This window comes from Tauraco erythrolophus, chromosome 5, assembly GCF_009769465.1.
Source record: "Tauraco erythrolophus isolate bTauEry1 chromosome 5, bTauEry1.pri, whole genome shotgun sequence".
Lineage (NCBI taxonomy): Eukaryota > Metazoa > Chordata > Aves > Musophagiformes > Musophagidae > Tauraco > Tauraco erythrolophus.
Genome location: NC_141469.1, coordinates 80,221,532 through 80,246,903, shown reverse-complemented (window position 1 = coordinate 80,246,903; position 25,372 = coordinate 80,221,532). Strand labels below are relative to the sequence as shown.

The following is a 25,372-nucleotide window of genomic DNA, read 5'->3' as shown; positions in this document are numbered from 1 at the left end:
AGCAGGAGCCAGGCGTGCCCGGGCAGGTGGTACCCCAGCTGTACCCACCCTGAGGTGCCACCAGCACTGCTGAAGGTGCTGACATGAAATCGGGAGTGGTGGTGGCAGCGTTGTCATCCTCACCTGAGGCCCACGTCGGTGTGAAGACACTTCCCTGCAGCTCCCTAAGGAGGGGAGCGTTCATTTCTTCTTGGCGTGCACAGTCTTATGTCGCCCAAGTGCACTGCTTGTAAGTAGGCTCTTTGTGCGGGTTCCTAAAGGTGGGCACATTTTCATAACGAACTCTGCTGATACTTAAATTACATTCTCATCTGCTCTTTTTAAAGTGTATTACCTCTATATATGACCTGAGTCCTTTGAATTTTCTTTTCATTGATCCTTGAGGAGGATTTCAAATGAATTTCGTCCATCGATACAAGTGATAGTTCCTGGAGTAGTACTTCTTATTCATGGATCCTTCAAAAATTCCTAAAAACGAGCAGATACCACTATTTGCATTTTGTTGGTGGAGAAACTGAGGCAGAACAACTCTTAAATCCAAAGCCAATCATCTTGTGCATTCACCTCTAAAGGTGGTCAATATTAGCTTTGGATTTTAACTGCAATTTGAAATACCCTGAACGATTTCTGCAGGATAACTCGCATGTGACCCTGATTATTTTATACAGTATTTTAAATGTTACTGAAAATTATTTATTTGCAGCAGAAAGGCTGAGTCAATCTGCTCGAGGGTAGGGAGGCCCTTCAGAGGGATTTGAACAGACTGGATCGTTGGGCTGAGGCCAATGGCATGAGCTTTAATAAGGCCAAGTGCAGAGTCCTTCACTTGGGGTATAAAAACCCCAAGCATCGCTATAGGCTCGGGGAGGAGTGGCTGGAGAACTGCCTGGCGGAGAAGGACCTGGGGGTGTTGGTTGACTACCGGCTTGATATGAGCCAGCAGTGTGCCCAGGTGGCCAAAAAGGCCAATGGGATACTGGCGTGTATCAAGAATAGTGTGACCAGCAGGAGCAGGGAAGTGATCCTGCCCCTGTACTCGGCACTGGTGAGGCCGCACCTGGAATATTGTGTCCAGTTTTGGGCCCCTCGCTTTAAGAGAGATATTGAGCTCCTGGAGCGAGTCCAAAGAAGGGCAACTAAACTGGTCAAGGGGCTGGAAAATAAAACTTATGAGGAGCGGCTGAGGGAGTTGGGGCTGTTTAGCCTGGAGAAGAGGAGGCTGAGGGGAGACCTGATTACGGCCTATAAATACTTGAGAAAAGATGGTGGGGAGGTAGGGAAAGGGCTCTTTACATTAGTGATGGGTGACAGAACAAGAGGAAATGGGCATAAGCTTAGTCAGGGGAGATTCAGGTTGGATGTTAGGAAGTATTTCTTCTCTGAAAGGGTTGTCAGCCACTGGAATAAGCTGCCCAGGGAGGTGGTTGAGTCCCCATCCCTGGATGTGTTTAAGAATAGGGTGGATGAGCTACTTGAGGATATGGTTTAATGGGGATTAGGGATGGTTGGACTCGATGATCTCTAAGGTCTTTTCCAACCTAGAAATCTATGAATCTATGAATCTATGAATCTCTTCCATCATATGTAAACAGTATGAAACAATTTCTTCCCTTTATTTGTCCCCTCTACTGTTTGGTAGATCGGGCTTAAAAAGCATCAGGATTGTCTGTTCAGTGTGTGCAGTAAGGACCCACCAGAGTGGAGATTTTCCTGAAGGCTTCAGTGATTGTTCCCCCCCCCCCCCGCCCCCGAGGAAGTTGTATTCTAGTGTGTGGATTTTCCATGACAATAAAGGCTCTGGAGAGAAAAAAAAGGTATGGTCCCCCTGATTTGTGCCATTGCTTGCTATATTTGTCACAACAGACTTACCTCCAGGAGAACTGAGAAGCTATTTTGCAGATCCACTACCCTCCTCTGAAGAAGCTGCAAAATAGTAGTTGGTGTTCACCAGAGGAGTTGGTGTCTTTTTTCACTGGGTTCACCAAACGCAAGGTTTTCAGGGATAACCTCCTCAGCTGGACATGTGCGGGTGAAATTCTTCGTGTACCATCTCTCTTTGAAGTTCTTCATTTCTGAAGTTTGTCACGGGGACAAATCATCTGTTTTTCCTGTGGAATAATAAAAAAAAGCAGAGAAATTTTTTCTATTATAAAAAAATCTCTTCTGTGCTTTCTTCAAGTTGGCCTGCTGCTGAAACGGGCAAAATTAAGAACAAACGTGTGCCATAGGCCCAGCCTTCCACCTCTGCTTAGTTCTGAGGAATCTGGATTTCATTTACAGAGGTCAGAGCCTTTGAGAATGACTTACTGAGCACACACAGAGTATTTTTACACTTGCAAAGTTGGCAGTCGGGTGTAAGGTTATTCCAGAAGGAGTCCAATTTATATTTCCCTATGCAAGCTGGGAAGTGAAATACAGTGCCGTGGCCAGGAGTCCCTCTAAGGTGCACAAAGTCTGAGTGCAGGGTTCTCCATTGCCTTGTGTTGTGAACGTGGTCTTATCTAAAGCTTTCTTGTCTGTAATGGGAAGTCGGCTGTGAAACACTTGGAATTTATGAAATATAAACGAGTTTCTGTGCAAGCACTTTTCAGACGCATAAATAGATGCCATCGTGTTACCTAGCAAGAGTAGAAGATGCAGCAGAAAAACACACGCAAACTCTGTTAATGCTGCCAGAGCAGAGAACATGATGTTTTAGTACTCTAAGGTATACAAGATTTTCCTAGTGCTGCAGAAATAATAATAAAGATCTAAATAGATTTGTCTGTATTTCTCAGGATTATGCATTATATTCCATAGAATATGGCAGATTATGCATTATATTACATAGAATATGGCAGAAATATGCACAGTACTCAAGTCAGATTAGGGAAGGCCAGCTTCCTGGTTGGAATAAATTTAACTGACATTCCCAATCTTTGAAACAAATTAATGTTTTGTTTCTAGTATCTACATGAAGCAAATTCTCCAGAATTACCAAGGCTTCTACTACCGAGGTATTATTTCATCTCTTTTTATTCCTGAGCATTTTACATGTACCTCTTTCAAGTCTCATTCCAACTGGGCCAGCGGAAGGCATGTATAGGACTGATCCCATTTATTGACCTTGAAACAGCATCCACTAAAAGACAATGAAAATATTGCTATTTATTTCGATGATATTATAACTGGGTCCTTAAGACTTAAGGAGGACTTAACATGGTACTTAGGTTTTATGCCTGCCCTCTGCACAGGGGTGAATCTCATTCCAGCAGAATGCCACTGGAGTATAGCCAAAACTCAGCAGCAGTATAATCACCTGAGCCTGAAGGACATCCTTACTTTAAAAGTTTGTACGCTGCAGTGTACACTTACATTTATTTTTTATATATTGATACACACAGACACACACATATATATATAAAATGAATGTTTTGCCCTTGAAAGTGCTGTGCAAATTAAATGCAGAAAACATTATCTATATTATAATTAAAAAAAAAGTTTCCCTCATGAATGATCGTTTTCATCTTTTCAGCTAATAAGGCTTTGAAGAATTTCATTAGTACCACTATGTGCTATTTCAGCGCCTTTGCTCTTGACTGGCGATCACATCATTATCGTTAACTTTAGCTGTAACATGACTTCCATCTCCATGGCTTATAAAACCATTCATCTGAAGGAATCAGTTCTTGCCAGCTTTCTATTTTGACACTACCTGCGTTCAGGCAGCCAGCAGACACGGGCAGCCGTCCTCCCCGTCCAGCCGCCTTGCCGAAACAGGTCACCACCTGCGCTTGCTCGCCAGTGCCCATGCGTTCAGCTGGCACCGTCGTGCTGACGGGTCAGCTCCTCTCGGTGCTCCCAAGTTCCGATCGAGCCAAGCAGGGCTAGCTGAGGCAGTCCGGAGATGTGGGCTAATAGTCAGGCTGCTTTTCAACCGCAGTGAGTTCAGGAGCATGAACAGCTCCGTCTGCAACTGAGGAGGATGGTGAGTCGTTGGAGTCAGTAACCTCTTTTGTTGGCACAGCTGGATTTGGGAGACGATGTCTACGCACAGCCTACTCACACATGCGTTTGAATTTTATGCGCCGATGAATGCCTGAGGGCAGCAAAAGACTACGGCATAGAATCGTAGCATCATAGAATGGTTAGGGTTGGAATGAACCTTAGAGATCATCTAGTTCCAACCCCCCTGCCATGGGCAGGGACACTTTCCCCTAGATCATCTAACTAAAAGGAGCAAATTGTGTGTTTCAATAACTAGAATTAAGTTTATTGGATTATGTTACTTTCTATCTTAATGTGAATAAAGATAGAGGCTCCTGTCCCAAAGAAGCTAAGTACCTTGGGTCAGATTGTGAAGCCTTTTTTCTAGCAGTGAACTCCCTTCAGTAACCTTATTGCTTTAAAAAGACTGATCCTCTGTCTTTATGTAAAATTCGGTTTTAGTCATAATATTCACTACTGTGTGTAGGAAGATGTTAAGTTTACAGCCTGTTTTTTTCTGAATAAATTGTTTCTCTGAGCTGTTAGTTTCCATTTTAACCAATCTTTTGCTTAAGCTCCCCATAATGTATGTTAGGATCGCTTGCCAGATCAACTTCTCTGGACCTCTGTCTAGAAAGTGATTTACCTATAAAGAGGCCAGGAGACCGTGGCCGAGTCAGGCTTTGTAGGGTATCCCCATTTCTTCCTTCCTGGACATCTGTACTGAGTTCATTTTAAGTCCCGTGAACCAAGGATTTTCAGCCTACTGTAACTCCCACCAAAACTTGTTTGCGAGTATGAACTAAAACGTATTTTTTTTTAAGACTCTTATCTTTGTTACTCCAAAGCAACTTCTCCATCACAAAACAGAGATCACCGGCCTTCTTTCCAGTTCATTCTTGGGTTTATTCTTTTACATATGTGCACATACACAAAAAGAAAGAGAGAGAGAGAAAAGGTTCCAGTTCAGCTATAAAAATATTGTCTGGAAACATGAAGTTTTAAGGTGAAGCTACAAATCTATAATCATTCAAAATAGGGATGTAGAAGGAAAATCTCACCTATTGCTCATGATAAAGTCTTTTTAGACTCCATTCCCCTCTTGATATCAGGTTCTCAGAGAATCCTACAGAAATATTTCGTCTTTGGTAATTTCTACACCCCCCTATTTTACATCAAAACGTAACAATGATGAAGATTCATCTTCCTGTCCTTTTATCTGTGCCTCGCTTGCTCGCTTCTCTTTCCTCATTAGCTTTGATATCACAGTGCCATCTACTTGATCAAGAGAGTCAGGTTATTTTCCTTAGAAAATAACTGCGTAGCTATAGCCCCGAAGAAATCAGCAGGCTGCTTGGTTTCTTGGCGAGTTCCCCTCTCCTCCGCACCTCCCACCCCTCTCAGGGCTAGCACTGCCCTTAGGTGTTGGTCCTTGGGAGCTGGCTCAGCTCCCAGGCTGTTTCCCAGACCGACACAAAGCCCTGGCTGTACAGTGACGGATCCACTGGCGCTGCGAGGACAATTCAAGCCCTGCTGACCCTTCTCGCAGCGTCCCCGCTCCTCTCCGGCAGGTGTTTCGTTTGGGAGCTGGGTCCTTCTCCGTAGGCAGAAAACGCATCAGCCTTTTGTATGTGTAAACTGGGGCAGAGGCTTTGTTGGGAGTAAGAAAGCATCGCAGCAGTCGGAGGAGATGGATTGCATAGCCTGCTAGGTTGAGCCATCCCTTCTCCAAAATATCCACAGCCTAGCCTGAGCCCCGGCAGGCATGTGCTTTATTAGTTTCTCCTATAAATATTTAGACAAGAAACACTACAGTCAGGACTAAAAGAAATTATCGCTGTGCACCTACTTCTAAAGACCTGTTTCTCTACAGGAATCACCAGTCTGGCAAGATCAACTGTAGGAGTGAAGGCGACACTGCCACGCTAAATAACTTTTCACCTCCAAGACAAGCTTTTTTCTCTTTTTGTACTATTGATGGTGTTTGAAGTTTTTTCTGTGTATATTTCAAAGTAATTTTGATTCATTGTGAAAAATCAATGTGTAGACTCCAGTTTTACCTGTCCTTATGCCTTCCCTTTTTATCGCTTTTATCCTCACCCGTCACGCTGTTCTTATCTTACCAGTATCGCTGCAAACGTGCAGGGTGTATGCACCAGCAACTTTCCAGTGCTCAAAGTCCTCAGAGGGCCTTAACGTGTGAGTGCTCTTGTCAAAGCCTCAACTCTTCGTCCCTTGGAAGAGATCTTTGCTATGACTCGTGCACACAGAGTGACAGGAGATACGCTACGCACTCGCTTTTAGATGCACCCAGGCTTCCTTGTATGGAGGTGGGGAGCTACAGAGACATCTACACACTTCGCTGTCATGCTCCTCCACCTGTGGGGGGGATGGGACAGCTCTCTGCAGCAGTGCCATGGTGCCTTTCTGCTTCTCCACTGCCTGTCTAGTGTAATGGCTTTACGTGGGCAAAATTATTGCTGGCTGGTGAAGTCACTCTGCCGCTGCGTATTGAGACTCTCTTTCCGCTTGGTGGCCATTGCAGTGAACAAACATGGAAACGACAGTCTGGTGTTGCTGCCGCAGGACTCCAGCAGTGGCCTGTACCTCCAAACCAAGGGAACAGGCACGGTAGTCAACCCGCACCAACACTTTTCCAGAACTTAAAGGGGGCCTACAGGAAAGCTGGAGAGGGACTTTTGACAAGGGCATGTAGTGATAGGACAGGGGGAAATGGATTTAAAGTGAAAGAGGGCAGATTTAGATTAGAGATAAGGAAGAAATTTTTCACTCTGAGGGTGGTGAGGCACTGGAACAGGTTGCCCAGAGAAGTTGTAGATGCCCCATCCCTGAAAGTGTTCAAGGCCAAGTTGGATGAGGCTTTGGGCAACGTGGTGTAGTGGAAGGTGTCCCTGCCCATGGCAGGGGGGTTGGAACTAGATGATCTTTGAGGTCCCTTCCAATCCAAACCATTCTATGATTCTATGATTCTATGTTCTGGGATACTAAGTTATAAAGAAATCTTCTGTAACAGCTGAGGTATTAAAAGGAAACAAATAACTGTTTGCTTACTTAATGGCCATCAGTCTTGATGGCGCTCCCAGTTCGTTTATAGCTCAGGACGGAGATAAAGGTTAGCATTGACCACCCAACAACAAGCTTTTATATGCGTCTAATACAGTTGCTTGGGAACACAATGCCAATATTTTCCGTGTTGACACCAGCACCTGTTCTGTCTCTTAAGCAGGGTGGCTTCCGTGCAAATAACTCCTGTGTGAGTGCTCGCATCAACTGGATCCAGTTTGCTTAGGAGAATTAAAGGAGCACAACATACAGTGGTTAAAGAGATTTTCGCATTAATTATAAAAACAGTGTTTTTTCTGCGTAGATGCCAAATATTCCCTCTTGTCTTATGGATTAGTGGCTTTGATACTGCTTGACCATCAGTTGTGACCGAGGCCAGAAGGGAGCAGGAGTAACTTGGAAATTGAGAGAGGGTTGCTCCTACTATTGCGAGTGGCAGCTGAAGTCAGAGTTCTGACCGTGCTTTCTGTGGCATTTTGTTACCGTCCAGGTAAAGTACATACAGTAAACTGTAATAAGAGTTTACAGGGAGTTTTGCTCAAATATGCATCTGAGTGTTTTCACATATTCCTCCTACTGACTCCACTGGCACAGCCCACTAGTATAAAACAATCATTGGATTTAATGTGTTGATGGATAAACCGGGATGCGTATCAAACCTGCCCCCTTCCAGAGGGGATAGGGAAGCCACTGGTCCTGAACATGTCCCCCTCACCTGGAGTATTATGGAAGACATGCTGTTTTCAGCCTTTTCCATGCTGAGTGGCACAGAGAAGATATTTTGAGGTTGCAGAAAGTACTCGTTTACATTTCTAAAGCGCGGTGTAAGCTCGCTCTGCTCCTGGCTGCCTCAGAAATAGCAGGGCTGGCTGAAGCCAGATAAACCCTTGCAAGTGGAAAGGCAGCAGCAAACCACAGCCGGCTTTCCCCACCACTGTTCGCTTGCTGAACCAACACATACCTTTTCACACCCTGAGACTGAGTTGGGGAGGAAGAGGAAGACGACTTTTGCATGTGGGTAGATTGCTGTCGTAATAAACACCTGAACAAACTTCACTGTATCCTATCTTGGCTGTAACTGCGTATGTGGCAGACAGTCTACAAAGCTAAAAACTGTATAAAGTTTGCTCTTCCACCTCCACCCAGCCAAAATATATTCCCCGGTTCTCCCTCAAACCTTCTTAATTTGAATAAATAGAATTAAATCTCATATAAATGATGGGACCTGTGTCTTCTGAAAAGCACGACACCATAAAATCCTGGCTGGGGGAAATACCTTCTTTGGGCAATGCTGGCTTAAGCAACCATCAGCCCTAGCCCCAGCTGCTCACAGGTACCCCTGCCTCATCCCCTGCCTCATCCCCTGCCTCATCCCCTGCCTCATGCTGCCACAACTGCTTGCGTAGCTGGGTGATGAACTAAACAGAAGCACAGATCCAGATGGAAAATAGCCCAGGGGAAAGGGGGGAGGGAGATTTCAGCCAGATCGTTCCTCCATCTCCTCTCAAATGCGGGTGTTTACACCCTGCAGCAATAGTGGGAACAAAAATTTTCCGGGGGAGGGGAGCAGCCAGGGTGGTGACTGTTTAAACCAGTTTTACCACCCTCGCTGAATGCCAAGCCGTTGCTTCAGGATAAAAAACCCTCGGGAAGTCCCCAGTGTTAGGAAATGGGGTGGCTGATTTCCCTCAACTCCCACCCTAATCTGTTTACTTTTTGCTGGGACTTTGGTGCTTGTCACAAGGGTGTCACCAGCAGGTCCCTACGCACGCCTCTCCCCCCTGTCACCACTGCTCTGCCTTTCAAGGAACTTCTGTGGTCTGACTTGCAAAACACAGAGTTTCTTAGGGAATATCGAAGAGGAGGCAAGACAATAACACACGAATTGCCTACGTAATACGTGACTTCTCTGTGCGAGCACAAAGTCTTCCCAGTATCCCACTCACCGCTTTATTCCTCTGCCAGGCTCTGTGTTTGGGCTGGACACTTTGTGCAGCACTGGCACGGGGCTGTAATTTGACGTAGTAAATTGCTTAACGGTTTCATAACCTTTTCCTTTCACCTCTGGGTAGAAATGGGAGGCTTTGTTCAGGAGGTTGCATCACAGGAACAGCTTCTCCAAGAAAAAGAAAAGCTGGAAACGAGGTTACACTACTACGTTGCATCCCCGATTGTTTTTTTTTTTCCTACACAGTCCTTTGGAGACGCAGCGTGGCAACGCTAAAGCAATCTGCTCCGCCAGCGTTTGTCAGGGGGATGTTAGCTGTGACCCCCGGCAGATGCTGCGGCAACGAGCGTGCGAGTGACTGGCACCGATTAGGCTGTGCCACAGGGCTCCCGTCAGGCGTTTCCTAGAGCAGCGAGGGCCTTCGGGGCTGGGCACGGCAGCGGCGGCAGTGATTGCTACTGATGGCTGTTGGGGCTCTTCCCAGGATAAGTCCGGTCCAAGCTTAGATGCCAGCAGCTCCTGCTGGGTTAACATGAGCTCGATTAGGCCGGCGCTGCGGAGGATCACTAGACAGTGCCTGTGTGCCAGAGGCCACTGCTAACAGACGGGATAATAAGATCTCTTCCAGGGGCTGATCCGGCGGTATTACGAGCAGGTGTTTTGCTGTCTGCTTCCTCGGCCATCGGAGCGCGGTGATTTGTTACAACAGCCGCTGCGGGTCCTTGGCGGGTTTTTGTGTCACCTCTGTGCGTAGCGTAAAGAAGGACGCTGCCTGGTTTGAGGCAAGTGTTGGCTCCATGCTGCTTCCCACCTCCTGGAGGGGTTTTCATCTCCGTGCCAGCTCTTTTCTGCCTTTTCCTGGGGGATCGGTCTCCCTTCAGACCTGTAGATCAGGAGTTTCCAGCCTAAAGGCTACACCCCTCAGTGGGATGGGGAGCCTGGCAGATGCAATTTGACACATTAGGAGTTGGGGTCCTGGCCGGGCTGCAGGTTGGGCACTAGCCCTGGCAAAGGAGAAGGAGCCAGGGATGAGGGGGTGGCTGACCTCCCCTTCCCATTTGCCGTGCTCTCGGCTTCCCCGCTGCCCCAGCACTATGGAGAGGGAGGGCAGGTGCCCCATGAAAGCGTGGCCATGCCCTGCCCCACTCAGCCATCTCCCCGCTGTCGCACGGCCGGGGCAGCCCCGGCAAAGCCGGGAGGACGCGTCTCTGTTTCGGGGTGCCCACACGCCGGGCCTCGCAGCGGGGCGAGGAGCGTGCCCTGCAGCAGGGAAAAGGGGCGGCGGGCGGCTGCGGTTCTGGAGCCGGCTCTGAAACCGGCCCCGCCGGGCGCGCTCGCACGTCGGGCAGGTGAATGCAAACACTGCCCGGGGCGGCAGCTTCCCGGGGGTGGAGCCGCTCCGGCACAGGTGGCAGGGCTGAGCCCGGGGCCCTGCGGAGCCCTGCTCCAAACCCAAGCCCCAAGCCACCAGCCTTCACCCAGGCAGCGAGTTCACCTCCCTAAAATCAAGCTATTGCCCCCTCGCCCGCCACCGCCACTGCCAAGCAAGGCTGGCCATGGCGAGCACGGAGTGTCCGGGGAAGGAAGGCGTGGGGGGCAGGAGGAGGAATTTGGCCCTGCTGAGGAACAAGCTGTACATGGGGGAGAGGAGGAGGACGGAGCCTGTGGTGGAGAGCACGGCCGCCGGCGGGGACCACGGCACCTTGAGGAGGAGTCAGTCGGACAGGACAGAGTACAGCCAGAAGTTACAAGGTACTGGGGAGGCTCGCTTGGTGCTCCGCTGCGAGGGATGCTCTGGGCTGGGATGGTATCTCGATGCCCTTCAGCCTGGAGAAAAAGAAGGGCATGGCAGTCTGTGCCCCCACGCACTCAGAGTTGGAGGGAGCGATTGCCCCCTCTCACCCTTGCCCCCCACTTCCAGGGTGTGAAACGTTTCCTTTAATTTTTCTAAATAATGTCGTGTAAGCAGGATGCAAAATGCAATCGAAGGTGTCGGTGCGTTCCTGCGAAATGCGTACGCCACCGGGATCTTTCTTGTTTGTCACCACAACGCGAACAGTAATGTGGGGTATTTGATAAGTAATTAGAAGCATCAAAAGCATCAAGGTCAATTTTTTCTTCCAGTTAAAAATATCAGGATCTATAATGTGTTTATCTGTTGCTCAGATTGTACAAGCTTGAACTGAAGTACGTCCAAATACATGTTTTGATGGATATGCCGATTGAAGTTATACCATTATGGAGAGGGTTTCTTGTCAAATAACCAAATTGCATCTGGACTAGAAATTGGCAAAGTATGTCAGTATTGGGCCTGTCAATCAGAAATTTAATAGGATGCCACAAATTGAGGAAAAGCATGAAGAATGTTTATGGCTATTTCTGGGAGTGCTCTGGAACATCATGCATTTCTGTGGGTTTCTGGGGTGTTGAATAACAGGGTCCCATCACAAACACGGGGCTTGAGTATTATCGTGTTGTGAGTGTGTATTACTAATAGTGATATAACTGCCTAGTGACAGTCACTCTCATGGCAATAATCCTTTATGGGGAAATAAAATGGGAAAATACTTCGGGTTGCTATATTATGGTTTTGATGCACTTAATTAGGAAGTAGCATTCCTTCAGAGAGACAATAAAAGCAGAAAATAAAATAATAAACCTGAAAATAATAGTATTTCTGTGGGGGCTGCATACGCTGAGAACAACAGAGTGGTTCATCGATTATACTGTTCCCTCCTCGTGATAGCTAATCAATGAGAAGATGAAAAATTTTCAGTTAAGTCAGGCACGCACTGCAGGGGTCTGGTGGGAGTGTTTCATGGAATAAGCATGGATTGCTACGGCTGAGCAGGCAAGCTCCTGGCACACGTCCCACCGAAACAGCAGTTTTTTACTCATGAAGGAGGTTGCCCAGGTGAGGTCAAGGTTATCAGATCAGTATCCAGCAAAATGTGTGAGATCTTTCTGTCCCGTGTCAGGTGTATTCATGCCATGAACGTCTCCTGTTTAAAATCCGGAGCAAAAGAGGTGGAGAAGCCTAGGTAGTCATGGCAGAGCATGAGGTTATGTTTATGGCAGCAGTCCAAGGAGGCAGTAAATCCAGCTTTACGGCTCCTGCCACTGGCTGAGACTGCCGCGGCCACCTATTGCAAAGCACCGGTCTGGTATGGGCTCGCTCTGCTTGCTCACGTTTGTTCAAGAAAAACGGTGATGGGTTAACAAGGTACCTGCAGGCTTTATATTGGATTAGAAGTTGCCTGTCCTCAGAGTGAAAATATAAAGTTGGTAGAAATCCCTGTAAAGTGTATTTACAGTCGCAATAGAAAGAAATGCGGTTGTGTGCCAAGGCCTGATCAGGATCAAATTTTGCTGAGCTAGATGTGCCTGAATCTGGTAGTGATCACAGATCCCAGACCTGATGTGCTACCTGCTAGCACTGACGATGTGCTATGATTGTATGCCTTTATGTTCTTCATTTTTCTCACTAGCACTTGGATGCAAAGCAGCTTACTCCAAGGTGAGGGAAGTCGTTTTGTTGGCACAAAGCTTTGGAGTTCTCCATCCTTGGCAAGAAAAGCCAACAGACCTGTTGGTGAAGTAAAGGGTCTGTTGCGTATCCCCAGGTCAGGGCTCTGTGATCACCCTGGCATGCTAAATGCTTTGCAAAAAGATACAAATGGTAATCATTTGCACTTGCTTCCCATATGAATTGGAGGAAAAGCTCTGTGTTTAGTTGCCCCTCCCTTCTACAGTCCCCTGTTGCTATGTTTTCTAACACACAGTCTGCAGAGCTGCGGTGGGTATTAGCAGGGACAAGGATGTGTTAGACAGGGAGACACAACAGGAGCAAACCCCACAGAGGGAAGTCTCCCGTGAGTGGGGCAGGTTTCCACAGCTGAGAATCAGAGGCTGCAGGACCACCGTCTCTGCTAGTCACAGGCCATCTGGGCAGAGCATGAGGACCAAGCTGTCTTTACGCCACAACGCCCACATCAGCATTGCAGCACATTGGTGCAAGGTGAGGCACGGGCAAGATGTCTCTCCAGGGCCCTTCCAACACTCTTTATATGGTTCCCTGAGTAGAAACCGGGCTGTTGCCCCCCCAAGCCATTTCCAGCAGCTCTGATGTATGTGCTCAAAGTGCAGCTCAGTATGCTAGAAAAATAAGTCCTCAAATAAAAGCCCATAAACAAAAAAACAAGTAAGCAAGCAGTTGGGCATAAAACCTCCTGAGAATTCAGTTTCTGCTGTTGAATTTCTCTTAAGCTTTGCTGTTTTATACAGAATCCAAAATATTTTCTATAAAGAGTGAGAAAAGGACCAGGTACCACCCAGATCTCCAAGGTAATTAAAGTAGTTTGCTCTGTAAGTCTACAAACACGAGCACAATAGCATTGTCAAAGGTGCAACCCCCTGCAAGCGTTTTTCACTTTAAAATTAAGAATTCATTAAAAACACAGGAAAGCATTCTCATGGTTAATTATTATACTAGACACATCTATTCAATACTTTATCTGGTGTGAATGGCTGTGCAACACCTCCGCCTTTACTCCTTTTAAAAAGGAAACAAGATGCAAAGTAACCATTATATTCTCAAAGAGTTTGGCAAGCATTAGTGCCTCTATTTCAACTCATCCTGGGAGATAACCAAAGGCCTGCAGCCCCATTTTAAACGGGGAAAATGAGGAGATTGCTATCAAATGTCAGGTTTGTGATGCAAGTATGCAGTCATCCAGAACTCAGGTTGTAATTGCATTCTTGGACCAGTCCAGGAATACCTTGGTCAAGCCATATATATTTTTTCTTCCATGGTTCTCCATCAGCTAGACAGAAGCATCATTTTTCTGAAGAGGGAAGAATGGAGTTAGGGAAGATATATTCACTAGCACTTGTGGTAGATGCAGAAATAATACTGAGGGTCACTGCAAGAGCTAAGATGCAGCTCCTGTGATATTTCTATGCAGAGCTCTGCTCTATGTTCACTAGAAAATCCTGCACATACGTACTTTCAAGAGGACTGAAGAACTTGCTACTGTGCTTAAGCAATGGCACGTAATGGTATTTGGCAGCTCTGTTTTCGAAAGTATTATTCATAGCTGTTTAGCTGGTAGGAGTTGGTCTCTTTTCTACAGTGAAAATCCATCAGTAGCAGCTGTAAACATAACTATATTAATATCTATGTATTGCATTAATGTTGGGATCAGTCTCTGAATTACACTAAAGCTACCATCCCGTGAGTACCTATGTATTTCGGTGAGAGGAGTGTGCTTGATGTAGTTATTGGCACGTAAATGTTTGCAAGATCAGGGCAGATTGAGATATGATGTATCATGGGAATAGATGCTATCAACCAAGAAGGGCAGACCATAAAAAGGAATTTAAAACATAGTTCACTGACTGTTAGATTTTGGACAGATTGTTGGGGATTTTTAATAATCATACACCAAACTTGTGCTTGGTATGAAAAACAAGCTATAGAAAATAGTGGGTTTCCAGAAGGAATCGTGGATCACATTTGCAGTGTTCAGAGAGACAATACACGCTTTGAATATACTCCTCATCTTCCAAATCTATTACATATTAACTTCCTTATAACTTTAGTTGTGAATCGGTCAACTGTACAGTTAAATGATTTGCACGTGCTTCAATTTAAAATACATCAGTAACTTTCCTGTAACAGATGCAGAGATCCAAATCACACAACTACCACGATATATTGCCTCAGAGCTCATACCTGAACCTCTTATTTCATGTTTTGCCTGTGTCTGATGTAGTTATGAGAAACAACTGACAGCAGAATTGAAGCAGAAACCTGCAACATCATACAAGTTCCTGGAAAGCTGCTTCCCTTTGGTGTAAAAAAACCCAGTCAGAGGCAACTTATCCCCCTTCTCTCCATCACAAGCAGGGCACCTTCCTCCATCCCGTCCTCCTCGCTGCCTTGCGGAGCACACTGCTTCTTCCTGCGTGGGCTGCCCGTGCACCTCCTACCACGAGGAAAGATCCTCCGCGCCTGTCCCCAGTTCCTTGTTTGCTTTGTGCTGTACTTACTGATTAACTTTCTGTGAATGACAACGGAGATATATATCCTATTTCACTGCAAAGCGTATTGATCTTGGGAATGGCTGGTTTGCTGAAGTTCAGTAAGGAGAAAAAGTCCGGATTATTTCCTGAAGCGCAGGAGATGGCTTGATGAGAATACCCGCTGTGCCCTGTAGAGGAACCACACTGTAACAAATACTTTTGTGTTTATCCCGTGCAAACTTGAGCTTGGAGGATCTAATTCTGTTAACTTGCACTGCAATAAAGCTGGAGTTACTCCTCGAACTTCTTGCAGGGGCAGCCAGGCTGGGAAGTGAGCTCGTCGTTTCAGAGCAAAATCCATTTCGTGCTGCTGTGTTGTGTTTGCACCGCACTCGGCGCGGTCCGGTCCTGCCGTGTGGCTTAGGACTCTTAGGAGCTACTGCACCATAACTCCTAACAGCAGCTGGGGCGAGGGAGTGAAGACTAGGGCCCAAGGAGGTTTACGGATCCTTCTCTGGGCATATCAGCAAACATTTTATTAATTGGGATACTTTGTGGGTCACAGGGCTCACAGTTCGTACAGCTAATCCGTGGCAAATCTCGAGGCGCGTGTGTCCCAGGGGAAGCGGTTCAGAGGCAGCCCTTCCTCCCTTCTTACTTTATTAACATACATTAGCTCGATGCCAGAGGAGTGGTATGTTTAATACCGGTATGTGACACACTGGAAAGGTTTATTTGTAAGTATCAGTGCTAACAATAAGGGCATTCTTCTGTCACCTGATGATAAGCTTTCTTCCTTTCCACTGTGGTCACATGGGATCTCTCTGTACTCCTGTCAGCACACATATAATTAAAGCGGTCTGCTGTCAAGGAATTGAAGAAAGAACTTGTGTGTTGAATGTAAATATTTTCTGTACCTTATGGAACAAAAAAATGATCAAAGATTGAATGACCTAATTGCAAGGAAGTCTCTGATGCAGATTTTATGTGCGAGCCTGTTGCCCAGGAAGGCTGGTGCAAGGTCATTCTGGTCCCGCGGTGTTCTCCTCCTGTGCGCAGGAAAGGGGCTCTTGGCACATGGAATTCGGAGCCCGTGTGCAACAAACCTGCTCCTGAACAGTACTGCTGCTACGTACGTCTCTGAGTAAAAGAAAAAAAGGCCTTTTGCACAACCGTTTCCCAATCCTTTTGTGTTTCTATGCCCAGCTCGGAGTTCAGCGGATGGATCTAATTCGCACCATGTTTGCACCATATTGTTGCACCATAATAACTTTGGTGCAAAACGGTATTGACACCCCTGTGAAGGGATCCCTCACCCTTGCGAGGGGAGGGGGATCTGGAGTACAACTGCTTGTGTGTTAGCTCACTTCTCCTCCCGCAGGCAGTGGGACACTCCATCCTTTCCCGCTGCTTGTCCCATTTCAGGCTCCCTGACTTCCAAGGATCCCTGTGCCCCACAGCCTTCCTGGCACCCGCAGGGGAAGCAGGGGCGTAAGGGGCACAGCCAGGGCCACGGTGTGAGGGGAGATGCAAGGGGTGAGAGGGGAGCTGCCACAGAAGCAGTCTCTGAACTTGGCTGCCAGCGTTTTGTTCCCAAATCCAGCTGATAAAAGCTGGTGTACGTTACCATGTAATCGCTAGGTTATCTGAGGGTGTACAGGCTATCTGAGGACTTGCTTTCACAGAGGAATAATTTTATCTAGGGTGGTGTGAGACTCGGGTTTCACATGTGAAAACACAGTGCTGCTGTAATTTGTTTGTTATACCTTGATAACTTATGCCTTCACTGCTCCCTTGTGCCAGGCAAAATCCCTGTATCTGCACAGCCCTATATCTGCACATACCCAATCTCAAGAAAAATGCTGATTTTGGTGCAGAACTTGCGTTCCTTTGGTGTCTTCCAAATGCTGCCCAAGTACCGAAAAGGCCTGTAAGTCACTCCACGCACCAACATCACTGTACTTGTTGCTATGTCCTGTGCCAGTACCTTCACTTCCAGATGGAAAGCATCAGGTGGGGAGAAACCTGGGTCCCAGCCCCAAGGGCAAACGTAATATCCAACCTGAGCATCTTACCTGGGAGGAAGGGTGGATAGAACAGACCTCTCGGAGCTGCTCACTCTCCAGGTGGAAAAAACGGGGCATTTTGCACACATAGATCTTGCAAACCTGCTCTGGCTGCTCCTCCAGTCACTTGCTGTGGATCCCCCAATGCCTTCCCTGGACCTGGAAGATAGCTGCCACGTTTGCACATTGCAGGCTCTGTTCCTCCATGCTCTCACTGCATTGCTGGGTGTCTCCATCTGGGGGTATTTTTAGACTTCATGCTTGCAAGGAACTCTTTTTGTAAGAGTTGCTGCTTCGTTCATGTCATCACCTAGCGAACCTCTTGTTTTGTGCAACCAGAGCCGTGTACTTCAATACACAGCTGGAAAATCAAAGTCATCGCCTTCCTCTCCAAAGCAAAGTCCTCTAGAAAGGTGACTCCTGCAGATAACTGACATCACAAAGCAACAATCGCTAACACTACCTTCTACTTTACATTTTTATGCCTACTAAAAGTGCCAGTTACTTTCTTTGTAAACTGGTCTTAAAGTGTAGTTGTCTAATAAACCATTCAAAAGTTTTTTCTTTTTCCTAGACCTGGCATGTTTGAGGACAAACGAGCCAAATTCTTGCTGTAACAATTAATCCTCATCAATGTCTCTTCCTGCTAATCCTCTCTTTCAAACCATTCCGGGACTGGTATGCATTAACAGGTAGAATTGAGTCTGCTTATATTCCAGATATGCCCTTGCTGTTTGTGCATTCATTAAACTTTTACTTACTCCACAAGGATTTCAGCAAGCTACTAATGTTCTCAAACTGGTCAAAAGCAATCAGCTGAACATGAAATCACAGGTTTTGGCTGTAATCGTCACTTCAGGATCTTGCTGTTGCATTCTATAGAGACAGATATGTCTGAAATGAAAACGTGAACATATTGAGTGAAAACGGAAAATTATATTACCTTTAACAATAGGATACATTTATTAAAAAACATGTTTTCTATAAGGAAACAGCACCTACCTGATATTTCTCACGGTCATTTCTTCCTGTTGAGAATAATTTTTATTTCCTGGCATTACTATCTATCATGCGATAGGGATAATAGATGAGCCCTGACATAATTCGAGAATCAAATTTGATCAGGGTGATCTAATGACATAAACTGAAAGAACAGCCTCTCGAGGGATTGTGACTTCAAGCACGAAGTGGGTTACAGTGGCTTTGATTTGCTCATACAATGCCCTCCCCTGCCACAGGTATAAAAGATTAGAAAGTTCTTTTGCACAGCATCTTGTGTTTACCTTCAGATTCCATCTGGTATCGTAACAGTGCTGCATCAGAGATGAAACGGCACTACTGAGATCTTCCAGGATGTCTGGTCCTCTCTGCACTTTCTCAGGAGTCGCCCTGAACTCTCACATACAGCCACACACACGCAAACATTTTCATACCCAGTCTCAAGAAAAAATGCTGATTTTGGTGCAGAACTGGAACGGAAATGGATGGTTCATGTGGTTACTTGTGAATTTCCAAGTGTGGTTACATACTGTAAATTTTAGAGGAAAAAGCACCTGCGATTTTAGCACGTAAGCAGCAGGCAAGGCAGTCTCATTCTGCAACCCTAGCAGAAAATTGCTCAGAGGGAGCTGTGGAGTGGTGCTGGTACCAATTCTGCTCTCCTCCTCACTGAAGTAAAGGCAGGATCTGTTTCTTCCAGCACACAGCACCTTTGGTGGATGAGCTCTGCAGCAGGATGAGATCCTGTGTAGTCCGTGCACTCGCACCAGCACGGACTCATTAGGGCAAGATTCAGCTTAAAATTCTTTCGATAGCCCAAGCCTTGTGGAGGAGAGACATCCTCATCATGTTTCTATTTTGTTGTCTGTGTACAAACTTGAGGACAAAATGTTCATGCTTGTGTTAGACTTCAAGGCTAAAAACTCAAAAGTAAAAAGTACATCTAAATAACAAAAAAGACAGAAAAAACAGTCCCTCCTCCCCGGTTTGTTTTGGTTCCTTGTCCTCACTGTTTAAAACTACCAATACAGAGGCAGAGGTGCAGTCCCAAAAGCAGCTATTTAAAAACATAACTGTGGTCACATCAGTTTCACTAGGAAATGTGACAGGAGAAGGATTAATAACAAAATTATGCTGTCTGAATATCAGTGGTGAGCATAATTGTAGAAGGAGTTGGGGATGATGATATATTGGATTTGCAACATCTTACAGCTCTCAGTGGAAGACGGCTCAAAGCCCTCTCCTGAAAGTTGCTTTATTTTCCCACAAGTCCAGCTCCAGGTTATCATATACAGCCTTGGCCAGTGCTGTACTGGTGAGCCACATGCCGTTTGACGCTCACTTGAGTGCTCATGAGCTCACCCTTGACAATCAATTCCAACAACTGCAATATATTCCGTATTGGCTCTCAGTGAGCAAAGCATCAGATACTTCTTGCTGTTGCCTCATTATGCAGCACGCTCCCTACAAGAAGTTGGCTGGAAGGCACAGCAGTCTGATCCTCAGCAGAGATCCCCATCCTTTGCTGCTGAGCAATAAAAGCCCGTGCCATCAAAGCATGACCTGGGTAATGCAGAGATGAGTACAGTAATGATACGTCCATCTCTGTTGGTACTTTGCACCATCTTGTGGCTAGCAGAAAAATACCAGTAGAGCCTCTGAAACCTTCCACGTTTTGTTTTGGTTTGGTTTGGGGTTTTTTGTACGTATTTTTCCTAATGAAAAATACAGATTGTCAGTGTACAGAGATAAAATTCAGTGCCCTCTGTACAGCTGACATAGATGTCTGCAGGCTGGCTTACGAACCAGCAAAAGGGAAGCCCATCATTACAGATAAGTAGGTGGTGTGCAGGTCCTGTAGCATACGTAAATTATCTATCTGTAGAAGACTCTCTTGCATTTCTGTGTATTTGGAACAAATCAGATATTCTAGGTCTTAAGTATGGAAAAATAGTTAGGAATGTCCTGATCCCACCGACCTCTGTTGTTCCAAGAAATGTTTGTTATTGATCATTAAAGGTTTTCCCATATTCTCCTGTGATTCCTTTGCCTCTTTCAAATAAATGTTTTTATACAGAATTACAGGTTTTGTTGTCATCGTTAGTAACATTGTCTGCATTTGAAAACTTATCTTCCAGTGCCTACAGCCCTCAGCCTCCCATGAGTAGACTCAACATTACATCGCACAGAGCAAAGGTTATTCTAGTGAGGCTTATTTATGGTAAACACAGCCTCTTTCTTCCATAGGAACACGTTTTCTCCCATGCTCCAAATCATAATAGGTGTCAGACTGAGTCTGTGTTTTCAAAGAAGTAGAAGGACATCAGCTATCCTAGCATTTCAGTGTGACAAGGATCAGACACTCCTGTGCTCCATGGAAAATTTCTTCCCACATGCATAACGTTAAAGCTGAGGGAGCCAGTGATGGGTTATCCCCTTACTGCCAAACGGACAGTTTCCTTCACCAAACCCATGTCGACTTTTAGAGCAGGGAGATGGGTGACACTGTCTGACCTGGGGCTGCCATTTCTTCTGCTTCTTTTCCTGCTCCCCATGGCGATTTGGGAGTTGGAACACTGGTTGTGTTCCCCCACAGTCACACAGGGCAAGCTGGGTGAGCACACAGGATTATGATGCTCCTCACAAATCTTCCTCTTTTAAACAGAAAAAATGGCCCCACAGGCGGGGTCCTCAAGCCCTGCCACTTCGCCGCAGGAGGATGAAGAACAAGTTAGCAGACGCATGATGGCCAGGAGGGCGAAAATTATCGCAGAACTCGTGCAGACGGAGAAAGACTATATCAACGACCTGGATCTCTGCATCAAGGAAGTGATTCAGCCCCTGAGAAACAAGCAGGTGAGCGCCGGGGGTGGAGGACGAGGCGGTGACGTCAAGGTCTCAACTCACCCACGTTCTGCTTGCAGATTATCTTCATGCAAGCATGAGTGTCGGTGCAGGAGTGATGTGGTGCCGGGAGCGGGTCCAGACCTCGCTTTCCAGAAAGGGACATGCCAGGGCTCTAGCAAGGAGAGCGGGAAGTCAGATACACTCCTGACACTTGTGCTGCACTTGCATAAAGCCTGCATCAAGATACTTGCCCAGAGGGCAGCTTAGATGCTATATCCCTGTTCGTGGGCTGCAATAGCAGCTTCCACCTCTCCATACTGCTCTGTAGTCATATCCCCTGGTACGTGCCCTGGCAGACCTTTACTGGTGCCTTCAAAAGCAGTAAAAAACAATAAACCCAAGCATTTTCCGTGATAACAACCTGCAACACAGCATTCACAGAGGCTGCAAAAATTATATCTGCTGCTAATACAGAATAAAAATACTTTCAAACAGACCTTAAACTAAGTATTCTGTATGTAGAGTTCCTTATGAAATTGGTGACAAACTACGGTGCAAGGGCCAAAGTGTCTTTAGATTACATTGGCACTGCCTCCCTGGGAAATGCTGTGGGCAGCTGAAGCCTGTGCTGTTTAAGCTCCTGCAGGACCTTTTTTCTTTCTTAAAACTCTGTCAGAGTTTGTTCCAACCCACCTTCAGAAGAGCTGGCACCTGCTGGCATAACTTTAAGGAGTTGTTGACTACTTCTTCCTCCTCACTTGTTCATCCGCTTAGGAGTAGTCTCCCCTTGACTCCCTCCCCAGCCTGGCCAGCACCGAGCAAGAGTATTCCCTGGTTGAACTCGCTGAGATTTTTGACAAGCATGCTGTATTCCTTTGCTCTTTTCCAGCCAACTGAATTTTTTACCATAAGAGTTGTAGAACGCTGGAACAGGTTGCCCAGAGAGGTGGTGGATGCTCCATCCCTGGAGACGTTCAAGGCCAGGTTGGACGAGGCCCTGAGCAACCTGATCTAGTTGGAGATATCCCTGTTCCTTGCAGGGAGGTAGGACTAGATGACCTTTGAAGGTCCCTTCCAGCCCTAACCATTCTATGATTCTATGATTCTGTCCTTTGTCACTGTATTAACATGTGTAAGTGTCCAGGCACAGCGTAGTTCCAAATACTATGTAGGCATTGCGCTGGAGCGGAGGTCAGAAGTCCTGTGCTAGATGTATACAGGAAAAGTAATTTAGAGATTATAACTTGTCTTAATTTAATAACCTCTGCATTTTTGAAAGGCTTTCAAGAATGTTATACGGTTTTGAGACTAGTTCTCGGATAAACTACCGTATTGAAAGTTTGTAATGTGTTTAGAGAAGAGTAGCATTTAGAAAATTGACCTAGCAATGAATCTGTTTCATATTTCCAAATGGATGAAACACATTTTAGCCCCTATAATACTCATAAAGACATTAACTGCATTAGTACTGTAAGTATATTTCTGATTGTGTTACAATAGCATGCAATTTGATCCTCCTGGCATCTGGTCAGCTGCTATGTAAGTCAGCCATTCTGTTTCTGATGGAGAGATACTTCAGAGGGTATTGGTATGGATGTGGAAATCAGTCTTGCCTTTGTTCTCAGCATTAGCACATTACCACTGGCTATCTCCAGTTGTCCCTGGATATTAACTATTGCCCTGCTGTGCAAGGAAATAAATAACGGCTGCATGAAAAATATGTCGTGCAAATTTTCTACTTGCTCTAAAATGAGTAGGGACATGGAAGCAAATTTTCTGTTGGTGTAAATTGATGCAGTTCACTGAAGCCAATGTTGTGTGCCCGGGCTCTGTAGGAAGCTCTTTAGGTTATATTAATACCCAGAATGGTAAAGGTGTTTGTTTTAGTGGAAATTATATGATCTTGGTTGTATTTTTGGATTTATAGAACAACTAACTGAATGGTACCACCATCTTGAAGTCTTTGTACCTGGTATCTGGCCCCAAAGCACCAAGGTCTCAGTTTATGTAGCAGCCTCTGTTAGCAACTGGTAATCAGGGAATCAAACCCACTGTCAACTATTCTGTTCCTCAGTGGGAAAGTAAACAAAAATTTTAAAGCCAGCTAAGGATCTTTCTTTTATTCAGACGATAATATTTATTTCCTTCCCAGGTAAACACTTTCAGATTAGGAATAGTTCATAATAAGGGTAAAAGCACTTGATAACATGCCCTTTGTTAACTGCGTCAACCATATTATACTAATCTGAAAACTGTATATGTGTCCTTGAAGTCACAAGGAGGATGTTTACATGAGGTTTTGCAGAAGCACTGCTTCCTGGAGTGTTGAACACTCAGGGCATAGCAAGAGAAGGTCTGTAATATACAATGTCCTTCTTTATCCTTCATCAGTAGCTGCTTAATATTTGTATTCCATTAGATTGCTCGCTTTGACGTGGATGGCTTGTTTAGCAACATTGAATTGGTCCATCAAGTATCAGCCAAACTGCTGTCATTGTTGGAAGAAGCCACGACAGATGTGGAACCACCCATGCAAATAATCGGTATGTTTACTGTCCTCTTGAGTTCTACAAAGCTACGTGAAAGAATAAACATAACTCTCTCCTGTCCTCTGCCCTCATCAGACCTAACTAGTACCACTCCCAGGGGCTAACGTGCTACAAGCTGTCCATAATGACACAGGAAAAATGACATGTGAAACCTGTCCAGTTGCTCTACTGTACTCATATGATCATGATGCTCTTTTTCCATCCCTCTGGATGTTGAGAGGAAGGAAGGAAGGAAGGAAGGAAGGAAGGAAGGAAGGAAGGAAGGAAGGAAGGAAGGAAGGAAGGAAGGAAGGAAGGAAGGAAGGAAGGAAGGAAGGAAGGAAGGAAGGAAAGAAAGAAGGAGTTTAGCATGAGTAAATCTGCAGCACTAAGTTACGCCACGTACTGATGATATCTTTTTTGTCTGTTTTGATATTGCCTACCTAACTTTGCTCACTGTCGTGGTTTTAGGCTGATCCAGCAACTAAAACTCACACAGTCTCTCCTTCTCCAGTAAAGTAGAGAGGAGAGAAAAAAAAAAAACCAAAGGGGCTGAGGGTTGAGACAAGAATAGAGGGAGCACCCACCAATCATGGTCCTGGGCAAAACAGACTGTGTGAGTTTTAGTTGCTGGATCAGCCTAAAACCACGACACTCACGCTCTTACACCAACTTTTATATTGCATGCTCATAATTGTACCATTCAAGAAAAGCATTGAAAATGATTGGAATAACAAACACAACTCCCCCGCACATTGTAAACATGTATCTACTGGCAATACAATTCATGCAAGAGGTGGTTAAGGCTTAACAGGGACACGGTCAGTCAAGGCAAGAAAACTGTAATTGATGTGGAGTTTGTGGAAATCTGTGCAGGAATGGTTGTAGGGATCATAGGTATTTTCAGCAAACAGATCGCCCCTGGACATACCACAAAAGTCACGCGTTTTGCAGGTGGGTCCATGAATGTTAAGACTGTGATCTATTCACTTGACATTCTGGCACAGCTGGAGAGATTTAAGAAGTTGCCACTCATCAGCTCTCCCATAACTGCTTCTTCAGTGCACAGGCAGTAGGTGATCCACCTTTAATTTGCTTCAGAGCAAAGTCAGCCCGTTTAGTATAAAAATCTTCCAGCCATGATTCAGAGGTCAGAGAGGGACTTTCTTCCCTAAACTGACTACATACCACAGGTAACATGTTACAGAAAGGAGCCTTCTTCTCACAAATAATGGGATAAAAAATTATTGGTTACCGATTGACTTAGAAACATGATATTGAAGCATATGAGACTTGGGAAAAATATTAATCCCAGCATGTCTCAATCTGATTTGCCAAGGCAACAGCTTAACGTAGTTTGATGTGACTGTGTTGTTTGGCAGTATTTCAATAAAAGTGCATCATGATGAGTCACACCCTTAATAAGCAATGTTCTATTCTAGCAGGAAGTGCCTTTCTCACAGCCAAAAGAGTCATCCTTTTAGTTCCCTGCCACATCCAGAAGTAAAGAGAAACAATTTCATCCATCTGTTAGGGTGTATTTCTCCATAATCAGACAAAGAACCATGAAAATGTATGGGATTGTGGATCACAAAGTTGACTAAATTATGGCAGGAAAAAAGACGGCAAGTAAGGTATGAGATGTTCTTCCAAAGGCTGAGACAAAACCAGGGAGAATAATTACACCAATGTAAGCAATAAGTTAGTAAGTTTCTCATCCTCTAAAAGTACATCAAGGTGGTAACTTTGTCTTCAGGATCTCCATAATCAGTGTAAAAGTTGTTAAAGCCAGTCTATAGAAAAAGCAGGCTGAGAATCTGTTTAGCACACCAATCATATTCTATCACATTTATGGCGTTTAAACATCTTGCATTGAAGTATCTTACTTTGGAAGGCAATCCAGTCATGGT

The 25,372-nt window shown here is 45.5% G+C and overlaps 1 protein-coding gene across 1 annotated transcript in view; it reads left to right on the top strand.

Annotated features, from left to right (window-relative positions):
* Positions 1 to 10,554: 10,554 nt before the first annotated feature.
* ARHGEF38 (Rho guanine nucleotide exchange factor 38) overlaps positions 10,555 to 25,372 on the top strand; it is a 38,214-nt gene continuing 23,396 nt past the window's right edge. Inside the window, exons 1-3 of the mRNA XM_086612139.1 lie at positions 10,555 to 10,750; positions 20,753 to 20,943; positions 23,354 to 23,477. Coding sequence (XP_086468265.1) covers positions 10,555 to 10,750; positions 20,753 to 20,943; positions 23,354 to 23,477 — 511 coding nt within the window. The remainder of the gene's footprint in view (positions 10,751 to 20,752; positions 20,944 to 23,353; positions 23,478 to 25,372) is intronic.